Source organism: Pseudophryne corroboree, chromosome 1 (genome assembly GCF_028390025.1).
Source record: "Pseudophryne corroboree isolate aPseCor3 chromosome 1, aPseCor3.hap2, whole genome shotgun sequence".
Taxonomy (NCBI): domain Eukaryota; kingdom Metazoa; phylum Chordata; class Amphibia; order Anura; family Myobatrachidae; genus Pseudophryne; species Pseudophryne corroboree.
Window position 1 is genome coordinate 985,259,128 of NC_086444.1, and position 12,505 is coordinate 985,271,632.

A 12,505-nucleotide genomic window follows, 5' to 3' on the forward strand; every position below is an offset into this window, starting at 1 on the left:
CTTGCGCAAAATGTTGGGAAAATGGCCACAGTCTTATTTTCCCATTGATTTGGGCAGCGCTGCTACCATTGATGTGGGACTCCGAAGAGGTATTGAAGGAATGGGCGCAGGGTGTGCGGTGGGGCCCGTGTGCACCGCATACCCTACACTCATTATAGATAGGTCACTGCAGAGCACTTATATAGCTACACAGCCATCACTTTCTAATAGAAAACAAATAATGAGACCTACAATTGTCTAACGCAATAAAATGCAGTATATACTTTCTTATAGAGACAACACCCCCCCCCAAAAAAAAAAAAAGTTAGAGGGGCCTATTGTCACTGTCCTATTAACTTTTTTCATCAGTTTAAAAGACACTGTGTGAAAAACAGGACTGCACGGGGAATACCAGGACACTTGGAAGTCCTAATGTTTCAGCTCCGGGTTTGCCGTTTACTAAGCATAATCAACAATCTATTTATTAACCAAACAGGGAAAGTGATCAGGGCTATATGGGTGTAGTATGGTATGCGCCACGCTATCTATTCTCCCTCCAGGGGGGTCATGGACCCCCAAGAGGGAGAAAAGATGTCAGTATGCCGGCGGTCGGGATTCCAGCGCCGGTATGGTGGTCGCCGGGAGACCGGCCGCCGGCAACCTGAAGACCACCCGGGCTATACATTGTATATTTTGTTATAAGACAGGTGAAATGCATGTAAGGCACTTTGACTGCAACATCACAAATAAAACATGCTGCTGCTTCACCGCAATTTGTATTTATTAACATTGGTTTATATAGAGCTTACATATTACACAGCGCTTTACATAGAATATTTAGTCATTCCCATCAGTCTCTGTCCTAGTGGAGCTTACAGTCTATATACACTACAGAAAGAAACACATGATGTTTACAGACACACACCAAGGTTGAGGGATATACAGTACTAATGGGCCAATGGCCTAGGAATGGGTCATCCCTGCTAGTAGTGAGAAGAATCATTTTCATTTTAATATTACAAGTACAAAAAAGAAATTATTTTTCATCGTACGTATTATAAAGAACATTTTTGTTATAAGTATTGTCAGTCTTTATAATAGTAAATGCCTACATCAGCAAGTCAACATTAACACATAAAAGTATAAATTGTTTTTTGAAGCAGGAAAAAGAAATGTTACCTGCGGAAAGGTGGGAATCCACACAGCAAGATATATGTGATCACACCAGCTGCCCATATATCAACTTTTAAGCCATACCTAATTATGGAAAACAAAGCAAATATGTATGTATGAGGAATTTCTGGCCCCTGAACTCACAATGACACAACCATTAGACTGTTTTAGTATTTGAAAAGCTGTTTTTCTATTACTCTTATATTACTTTAACATATTTGTTAGTAAATGCTCTACTGAAGCTGTTATCGTTTACGCTGCTTTTTCTTTGTAGCTTCCTCTCATAATGTTATCTCAGGAAATGTACAGTATGTCTGAATGAATAAAGTGAGAAGTAGTACTAAGCGACACCAGATATTATAGGCTTGACTGTTCCAAATCAACTAATCAGACAAAAACGGCATTAACATACCATTATGATATTACAGGTTGAGTCATCGATATCTGAATTGCTTGGAACCAGAAGCATTTTTGATATCAGATTTTGGACTAACCGCACCCAGGTATTCAGACGCAGGGTCCAGTCGCGATGGAAGGGGGGTCCAACGGAAGCAGGTGGGTGTGTGTGTGGAAACAGCGGGTAGTCTAGCAGGGGGGCCACTGGAAGCAGCCGTGGGCCCCCCCAGTGTAGGATGTTGTTACTAGATGACATCATGTCTGCCCGTAATATTCCAGTTATCAGAATATTATGGTTATTAGACTATCGGCTAAGAGAACAACCTGTATTCCTTATACTGTACTCTGTTTAAAAGCGTAAAACCCCAAATAATTTAAAAGTTACAAAACATCTTTCACCTTGTGAGACTAATTTATTCAACAACGCAATGTAAAAGTCACAATGTTACAACACACTAAAATAGGTACTGTCCAGTAGAGGTCAGAATACAAATTATTTAAAGGTTTTCAATGTTTATCACATTGCTCTGTAAGTATCCTCTAATAGACATACTTATCTCTCTATAGCCTTCAAATAAACAAAATTATGGAAAGAAAAACATGCAGTTGACAGTCCAACTTACCCAGTCTCTGCAATTATCTCAGGAGCAACATAGGTTGGTGTCCCACAGACTGTGTACAGGGGCCCATCCACAACTGTAGCCAATCCAAAGTCTCCAAGCTTCAGAGACTTTGTTTTATCAGGATATTCACAAACCTTAAACAAAAAAAGAAAACATATAAACCAAAATAAAAACCAAAAATAATATAGAGTCTAATAACAGTACTTTCAATTTGTCCTCCGTCCATTTTTGCAATACTTCATAATTTGACCAAAATGTATCATTCATGAACAATATTACGGCTGTTTTAATTCATAAAAATCATAGTAACCTACTCCTATACATTACTAAAGAACTTTTTATGTAGTGCAGGCTAAAAAGCAAGAGTACCAAGGAGGCACTCAAGGATCTCACAGGGTCAGTCCTTGTCCTACTACACACACTGTGCTGCTTCTCCCCTCCTGCTTAACCTTCTTCCTTTGCAGAAAAGTTGTGCTTTTTACACCCTTACACAGGAGAGCCCAAGCGCTGCTAGCTTGCCCATCAAAGCATGGGCCCCTGGTGAGTGAACGCTGGCAGTCGAATAACTGTACAAAGTACTTAAGCATGTTTCAGTTTCCAGGCTACAAATTGTCAATCTAACCTAAGTAAACTCAAGGCCCCAACATAAACGATATATTGGGGCAATCCTCTATTCTGGAGATGATGGTTACAATAAAATCGGTGATATAGGGGCTCCCCTTTAATCTGGATTTTTCAACATGTTTAAAATCATGATTCATCAGGCCTTTTTTTCTGATGTATGGTGAGGATCATCCGATTGGCCGACAGTTTTGCTGGCAGTGTAGGCCTGACTGTAATGGACTTTTTCAGCAGCAGGGTCAGGCTCTGAGAAGCTCCGCCTCCTTAATGGCGCTGTCTTCCTGCTCTTCATGGATTATACTGGCCTGAGGAATTAGTGCTGGCTGAGATCCGAGGACCCCGACAGGCTTCTGGACCAGTGTAGGGGGTAAGCGCTGGCCGAGGGCACCCCTCACAGCGCCGCACCATGTACCACTGAACCTTCCCAGGAGCGCAGTTAATACTGCGCTCCCTCCCCGCTGCCACCATCTTCACACCGGCCCCCCGCTTGCTAGGGGGGTCGGTGTCTCACTCACCACTTCTTCAGCTCTGTAAGGGGTTGGCAGCATGCTGCTGGGGCGAGCGGTCCCCTGTGGCGGAGAACGATCAGACCCCTCTGGAGCTCAGTGTCCAGTCAGCGGAGACAGTGGCTCAGACCCCGCAGGGTGGACACTGCTCCCCCCCCTTAGTCCCTCGCTGCAGGGAGGCTGTTGCCAGCAGCCTCCCTGTAAAATAAAAAAACTCTAAATTAAACTTTTCTAGAAAAGCACTGTAGAGCTCCCCTAGCTGTGACCGGCTCCTCCGGGCATATTTTCTAAACTGAGTCTGGTGGGAGGAGCCAGCCCACACTCTCAAACTCTTAAAGTACCAATGGCTCCTGGTGGACCTGTCTATGCCCCATGGTACTAATGTGGACCCCAGCATCCTCTAGGACGTAAGAGAAAAATTGTGATTGCTGATGTATGAGGGCCTTCAGACAATGGAAGGTCAGTGAAGCCAATAACATTTAAGTTTTCATTCATTAATTTTGAAAATGTTTGTATATGTTTCAATGGTGGTTGCACTCTGGAAATGTATTTCTGAACCTGTCCTCTGGTACCCAAATAGAAAAATGTTGCCTACCTTGCTCATAGGCAAACGCAGGGGGGGGTGGGGGGTGGGGGGGGGTTTCCAGTTGCCCGGAAACCCCCCTCCTCTTGGCAAGTGGCTCAAATTATGACCACAATAGCAATGATGTATAATACAGTTACTAGTGCTGCTGCCACATCATGCAGTTTTAGGGACAGAGAACTGCTGCACATGCCCAGTGGTAGCAACTTCTTCTACCAAGTTTGCTGTGTGTGGTCCAGATCTGTGCTCTGGACCAGAGAGTAGCTACCAGGAATTTATTATGGGATGTTTAACTTTTTCCTGACCACTCAATTATATTATTTAAATATGTTTGATACAGCTCATATTGTACAGTTTCCAGTATATAAAAAGACCAATGTTTAGGGTCGTTACTATGTTCTTCTAACGCTCACCTAGACTCCTGCACTTACTCCATTGTTCCGCAGAGTGGAAAATTGTGGTTTGTGTTTGGAAACCCCCCTCTAGAAATCCTGCATTTGCCACTGTTGCTATAAGTATAAGATGAAGAGAAGCTTTTTTACCTTGACAGAATGTTACTCTGCAACATAATGTCATTGTAACTTAACGTCACAAAATAACTGACTGACTTTTAGTTGATTAGCGTACTTAGTGTGAGTGACGTCTACCCAGAACACCTCTCCTTGCAGCCTCATACAGTCAAAGTACAAGACTATAGTGAAACGTAAAATATAGCTATATTGTTGCACTGTATTACTTAAAAGCACCACAGGGAATACTTAATCAACGTTTAGGATGGTTTAATTCTTCTCAACAAATTGTATGCACATTGTTGGTACCGGGATTGTATTCCCTGTATTGCAGTAAATAGGCCTTTCATGAATGCTTGTTTTATTATATCACAATTGTTTGAAATGAATCAGGTCAAAATGTAAATCTATGCAAATTACAAAACATTATGAACAAAGTAAAAGCCTGGACGTGGGAAATATGGGTAAGGTAGCACAGAAATAGATTAACCCATACAACATAACCGTTTAATTTGTTACGGAGATAAGATTAGAAGATTCCCTTAAGTAGACTAGCTTGGGAGATCACTGCTGGAAAGCTTAGTATCATTAATATGTTGTTTACAAAATCCTCGCTTTATCCTCCAAAATACTAATCATAGAGTATAAATCCAGTCTTGTTCTCTAAATAATCCATTTACAATTCCAATCTAAAATGGTATTAGGCCCTACTTAAAACCAACGCCAGTTATCTTCTTACAGCCTGTCACTTTAGTTCAGCACTTTAACACAGCCAAAGCTCATCAAAGTAACCTGTCTGCAGGATGTCACGCAAAGTCTGGAAAAGCTTGAAGAATTAGGAAAAAAAAAAAAGAATGAAATGCCTGATATTTCAAACAATCTACAAAATGTTATGACAAATATGAAGAGTCTCAGTCAGTGATGTACCCGGCCATTAGGTTTGGTGATCTGCAAGGACCTTTATAAAGCAAGTGGCTTGTGTATTTTCATGATGGAACTGCTAAAACACATAGGGAATGATTCAGAGTCACATGCGATGGTTGTTGCTGGGTGCTGGCATGTATGGAGGTGGTCTGTCTTATGGGAGAGTCAGGGATGTGTAAGTGAAAGTGGTTGTGTACACAGACACCCGCTGCTCACAACAAAGCATCTGCACCTGCAATACATTTTGATTGTGCTATCGATGGTGCATATAAAAATGTACCAATAGGTATTTTATCGCCTAGTGAAGCTGACAGTGGGCATCACAGTCCTTGCGTAGTTAGATGCACGGATGTACACAAGGGAAGGGCATTGTAACGGAATTTGCATAAAGCTGTAGATGGCAGACCACCAGTAGATGCATACACAGACATGGCGTCTGACAATCAGGCTCATAGTAACATGTGCAAACAGTGGCGGTTTAATACAACGTTTCGGGGCACGGTCACCCCGTCATCAGGACACACACAATTATTGAAAAACGAAACAGTGACTTGCGCCCTAGCTGCAGCTTGGCACTCGTCCAATAGAACACCACTTCCTTCTTAGATATACAGATACATATGATGAACGATCTCCAAGCGCTGCTACATAAAACTCGAAATCCTTATATCCTGGGAATTTTCTAAGAAACAGAATATAACACCATATATGAGAAAGTCCTCAATCTGTTTGTTGCAATCCTGTTCTGTCACGGAGACTAACCTTGTTCACAAACCCTATGTTCCCATAAAGGTTTCTTTCAAGAGTTTCTCACTTCTTCCATGCACTATACAGTTATACCAATGGCATCCATCCATCAAAACATGGCTTACCTTTATAAGGAGCCCTATATGCACCAAAAGGTATCTTTAGCGCTCCTTCCTTCACCGGGATTTTCCTGTATTCCAGATATAGCCTTTCATGCAATATTAAAAATCCAACTGCATGTTCTCTCTTAAAAACACAATTTATTTTCACCCAACAGTGAAAAAAATACAGAACAATAAAAACAAGGAACCCCCTATCGACAGGCAAGGCCACTTCCACTCATACCCCTTAGATGGAATAGGGGATGTGTATACACCGCTAAGATAATTAGTAGTTATACTCAATCTCAGTGGATGTCCACATAGGTGGTGGGATTCAAGCCTGGGGTCCTTCTGTCATAAAACCAACGCGTTTCGGATGTAAATCCTTCCTCAGGGTGTGATTTTGGAAGTGACCTTCTCGGTCTTATATACCCACTAACCCTCATCACATGACAGTGTTCACCAATAAGATTCCAACAATATCAAATCATATGTTTTTACATGACTGACTTCTCTCCAATCATTAACATATATATAAAATCTGCATATATCCCTAACAATGATTTTAATTATTCCAAAAATTCATTTAAAATAACCCTAAAAACTTTAAATTCATATTAATTGGCTATATCTAAAACCCGGTTGTAATCCAAATATATTCCATCCTTATATAATAATGTTCCAGTTCCTGGATTTTATTGTCCTTATATTATCCAGGTCAAGCAGCATCATTCTCCTCCTTCAATGACGTAATATCCTTTTCCTAGTTTGTTTCACCCGTTGCCTTGGATTCCGCACGTACATACTCTGTGTTGTCATAGTGTCAGCGGGGAGATGAATTTAAAGTTTTTAGGGTTATTTTATATGATTTGATATTGTTGGAATCTTATTGGTGAACACTGTCATGTGATGAGGGTTAGTGGGTATATAAGACCGAGAAGGTCACTTCCAAAATCACACCCTGAGGAAGGATTTACATCCGAAACGCGTTGGTTTTATGACAGAAGGACCCCAGGCTTGAATCCCACCACCTATGTGGACATCCACTGAGATTGAGTATAACTACTAATTATCTTAGCGGTGTATACACATCCCCTATTCCATCTAAGGGGTATGAGTGGAAGTGGCCTTGCCTGTCGATAGGGGGTTCCTTGTTTTTATTGTTCTGTATTTTTTTCACTGTTGGGTGAAAATAAATTGTGTTTTTAAGAGAGAACATGCAGTTGGATTTTTAATATTGCATGAAAGGCTATATCTGGAATACAGGAAAATCCCGGTGAAGGAAGGAGCGCTAAAGATACCTTTTGGTGCATATAGGGCTCCTTATAAAGGTAAGCCATGTTTTGATGGATGGATGCCATTGGTATAACTGTATAGTGCATGGAAGAAGTGAGAAACTCTTGAAAGAAACCTTTATGGGAACATAGGGTTTGTGAACAAGGTTAGTCTCCGTGACAGAACAGGATTGCAACAAACAGATTGAGGACTTTCTCATATATGGTGTTATATTCTGTTTCTTAGAAAATTCCCAGGATATAAGGATTTCGAGTTTTATGTAGCAGCGCTTGGAGATCGTTCATCATATGTATCAGGACACACACAATGATGACGGGGTGACCATGCCCCGAAACGTTGTATTAAACCATCACTGTTTGCACATTTTGTGACAAGACTCCAGAGTGCCGCCTTATTTGAAAACAGATATATTGGTGGGCTCCAGTCAAAGGGGTAAGGCACCGGAGCATTTCTCAATTAGCCTGTGGTGACATTTGATACTGTATATACAGTATATGTATATATATATAGCTAAAGGATTCTTTAATTCATTACAGCACTATCTCAACTTAATTTTTCTTACACTTGTATAGTATTGTAGGGGCAGAAGAAGGGCTAAAGTAATGTTGCACTATCCAAAGCAGGGACATAAGTAGTAATTTTTGGGCCCCATAACATCATTTCTAAGGTCCTCATGTGCTACCAGATGGCAATCATAGAAACATGGGCCCTCATTCCGAGTTGTTCGCTCGCTAGCAGATCTTAGCAGAATTGCACACGCTAGGCCGCCGCCCTCTGGGAGTGTATCTTAGCTTAGCAGAATAGCGAACGAAAGATTAGCAGAATTGCGATTAAATAATTCTTAGCAGTTTCTGAGTAGCTCGAGACTTACTCCTACACTGCGATCAGCTCAGCCCGTTTCGTTCCTGGTTTGACATCACACACACGCCCTGCGTTCGGCCAGCCACTCCCCCGTTTCTCCAGACACTTCCGCGTTTTATCCTGGCACGCCTGCGTTTTTCCGCACACTCCCAGAAAATGATCAGTTTCCGCCCAGAAACACCCACTTCCTGTCAATCACACTTCGATCACTTCAACGATGAAAATTCTTCGTTCGGACGTGAGTAAATCTACTAAGTTTTGTGCTAAAATACTTAGCGCATGCGCACTGCGCGCATTTTTGCCTTAATCGCGCGAAAATCGGCAACGAGCGAACAACTCGGAATGACCCCCCATTGGACAGAAAAGGAAGAAGCATACAGCAGCTGTGCTCCCCAGAACAGCTGCACCTGCTGCATCTATGTTAGTTATACCCTTGCTTGATAATATTTATATGGTCACCGAACTAATGGGGTCATTATGAGTTGATCGCTCGCTGACGATTTTCTAAGCGCAGCGATCAGGTGAAAAAATGGCATTTATGCGCATGCGTATGGCCCGCAATGCGCACGCGTGACTTACGGGTACAAAGCTCTTTGTGGTTGTGCTCAGGTTCTAGCGAAGATTTCCTTCGCACTGACGGTCGCAAGAAGATTGACAGGAAGGGGGCGTTTCTGGGTGTCAACTGACCGTTTTCAGGGAGTATTTGCAAAAACGCAGGCGTGTCTGAAAAAACGCAGGTGTGGCTGGGCATTCGCTGGGCGGGTGTGTGACGTCAAGTCCAGACACGAATAGGCTGAAGTGATCGCAAGCGCTGAGTAGGTTCAGAGCTACTCAGAAACTGGTTTTATAGAGCTCGGCTGCACATGCGTTCGCACTTCTGCTAAGGTAAAATACACTCCCCAGTGGGCGGCGGCATAGCGTTTGCACGGCTGCTAAAAACTGCTAGCGAGCGAACAACTTGGAATGACCCCTAAAGTCACTACTAATATCCTTATATAATCTATAATGCAGAGTATATTATGTCATATACTAGTGGTTCACAACCTTTCTTGAATCATGGCGCCCTAGAGTATCCACATTTTTATCACCGCTAGGCCAAAAGTCTCTTACTGTGAAAATCAGCAAAGATTATTATATTAACTATAATGTGCTTCACTGTCATCCTTAGGTCCCGTTATGTGGTGGTGGACAGGGATACACTTCTGTTTGTCCACATATTTTATGATCGTCAGCTGCCAGCACCAGTTTTATCCAACACATTGACAATAAATAATTTGATTTTGTTCTGGAACACCAACCAATGGCATCTAGTTTGGGAACCAATGTCCTATACAATGGATGGGCCTGAGTAATGTCTGTATTTACATTTTCTTATAACAAACACAGAAGAGTACTCTTTATATATCCACATTTACTTTGTCACCTCAGTAAGAACACTCTTTTACAAACTGATGGTGAGTAGAATAGAGATTGACCTGGCAAGGACAGCTTAGATTCAACCTCACAAATGTGGTCATCATTTCCCTAGTAGAGAAGCATAAAAGCTTTAAAAAAAACACCAAATTGTGTTTATAACATTTGTTATTTGACAGACACATGCATGTAATAGACATATAGTACTGCCATGTATCAAGCACCAACTATAGTATAAGGCAGTGGTTCCCAAACTGGGTGCACCTTGAGACTTTTGCAGGGGTGCCTTGGGTTAGTGGTCCAGGACCAAATCAAATTGATAGGCAAATCTGGTGCTGGTAGCTGCCAATAATGAAACGTAGACAATCAGAGGGACTAATGTACACCACCAGATAAATGACTCTAAGGATTACAGGTAGGCTCAATTTACGTAATTTAATATTTTTTCCAAAGTTATTAATAAAATAAGGCTGTGATTCAAGAAAGTTTGGGGACCACTGGTATAAGGTAAGAAAACATAATTTGCTACTTACCAGTAAATTTTCAGGTTTGATATCCCTATGAACTATGTTAAGGCTGTGAAGATACTCCATAGCGCTAGCAAGATTATATACCATTGCACTGCCATCGCGCTCTGTATATTTTGTTGAAGATGTGATTGCATCAAATAAGTCCCCACCCTAGACATATAGAAATTGGGTAAATTGTCATTATTATTGCTGAGAACACAATAAAGATTCAAAATACAGGTTTAAATGTTATCTACAAATATAAGTTTACATGTAGATATTTGTTTCTATGGGGCGCATTTATTAAAGCTCGAAGAGAGATACAATTTTGGGAAATAAAGTACCAGCCATTCAGCTTCTGCCTTACATTTTACAGTGTTTGAAAATTTAGAGTACATTTACTTTATTTCTAATAATTTTATCTCTCTCCAAGCTTTGATAAATACCCCCAGGCCCGGCGCTACCCGCTCAGCGAAGGGATGTAAAGCAAGGAGGCGCCAGGCTGGAGAGGCGCTCTCCCTGCTCTGCATCCCTGCTGCTGCGCACTGTATGACAGGCAGCAGCGCCGGCAGCATGAAAAGCCAACTCCCCCCTCACCTGTAACAGCGGCTGTGTGCAGTGTGGGTACCGAAGAGGGGGCAGGGGCTATGCCGACACGGAGTGGGGGCGGAGCTACATGGGATGGAGGGGCGGAGCTACACAGGACCAGGCAGCTGAACAGGGAGAGAGTAAACAGTGACTACCAGCCAGACTTTGTAAGTGGAGGGTGAGAGAGAAATGTGTGTGTGTGTGTGTGTGTGTGTGTGTGCAGTGTGTGTGTATGGTGTGTGTGTGTGTATGGTGGGGGTGTGTGTGTGTGTGAGTTGTGTAGTGTGTATGTGTGCATGCATTATGGACGCTACTACTGGCGGGCATTTCGTATAAGGATGCTACTACTGGCGGGCATTTCGTATAAGCACGCTACTACGGGCGGGCATTACGTATAATGATGCTACTACTGGCGGGCATTACGTATAAGGACGCTACACCTGACGGGCATTACGTATAAGGACGCTACTACTGGTGGCCATCACATATAAGGATGCTACTACTGGGGGGGGGGGGGCATTACATATAAGGACGCTACTACCGGGGGGCATTACGTGTAAAGGCTCTACTACTGGCGGGCATTACGTATAAGGACGCTACTACTGGGGGGGGGGGCATTACGAATAAGGATGCTATTACTTGGGGGGGGCATTATGAATAAGGATGCTACTACTGGCGGGCATTATGCGCTGACCCTTTGTGAAGTATGGGAAGGCACAAATGTATAGTTTGCAGGGGAACGCCGAACACCCTAGCACCAGCCCTGATACTCCCCTAAATGATGTAACCTAATTTGATTTAAACAAATACTGTACATCTATTACGAAAGAACAGGCACCAAACAAAAGGTATACGTAACAAAGATTTTTATATTTTAACAGTCTGTTCTTCAAAAACTGTAATAATTACTTAATAATCTGCCTTTTCTCCAGAATTGTTGCTGGGAAACCCAGTGGCAAATCATATGAAAACAGTGCACATAGGTATGTCCACAATAACAAGTTCTTAATAGGTAAGGATCCAACCAATAAATAAACAGACTACATTGGTCAAATAAAGCTTTCTTAATTGGTGATGGACAAAAGAAAGCCCTAGAGCTATCTGCTGCGCCATTCCTAATCCTGTGTTTGATGGGGATCAGTATGATATTGTGGGCGGTCAGGAGACCGATGCTGGGATCCCAACAGCCGGGATCCTGGCGGCAGGCGCAGTGTGTCCCCTCGCAGGCTCGCCAAGCTTCGGGCCCGGTGGGGACCTTCAGTCATCACAGGGTTATATTCCAGCTGGCGATTGGGATTCCAACCGCCGGTTTTTCACCAGGTGTCGGGATTCCAGCATCGAAATCCTGACAGCCAGGATCCCAACAGCCGATGAATTGACTGCCTCCGGTTTGTTGGGCAGCATAGCACAGCTTGTTCTAAGAATTCTCCAAGAAAGTATAGTGGTAACCTCTCTCTGGTTTTAACACTACACTACTGTCCTCCCATTCTATTACATGAAATAGTGACACCTATAATACAGTAGGTATCATATTTACAACTGGGGCCTTATAATGTGACGCTACGTTGCTAAATGTACTCTATGGTCTCTTTATGGGCCAATCACAATTGAAGTCACCTAAAAATATTGCTGCACAAAATTATTATAAAAATGATTGCAAGTACAATTTAGTTGTT

The 12,505-nt window shown here is 42.4% G+C and overlaps 1 protein-coding gene across 4 annotated transcripts in view; it reads right to left on the minus strand.

The window, feature by feature from the left end:
- DCLK2 (doublecortin like kinase 2) overlaps positions 1–12,505 on the minus strand; it is a 235,802-nt gene that overhangs the window by 19,296 nt on the left and 204,001 nt on the right. For all 4 annotated transcript variants that reach the window (XR_010177472.1, XM_063920574.1, XM_063920575.1 and 1 more), the window contains 3 exons: positions 10,266–10,412; positions 2,172–2,305; positions 1,159–1,236 (listed from right to left, as the gene is read on the minus strand). Coding sequence is in view for 3 of the 4 variants with exons in the window: in XM_063920574.1 (XP_063776644.1) it covers positions 1,159–1,236; positions 2,172–2,305; positions 10,266–10,412 (359 nt within the window). In the remaining variant the exon portion in view is untranslated. The remainder of the gene's footprint in view (positions 1–1,158; positions 1,237–2,171; positions 2,306–10,265; positions 10,413–12,505) is intronic.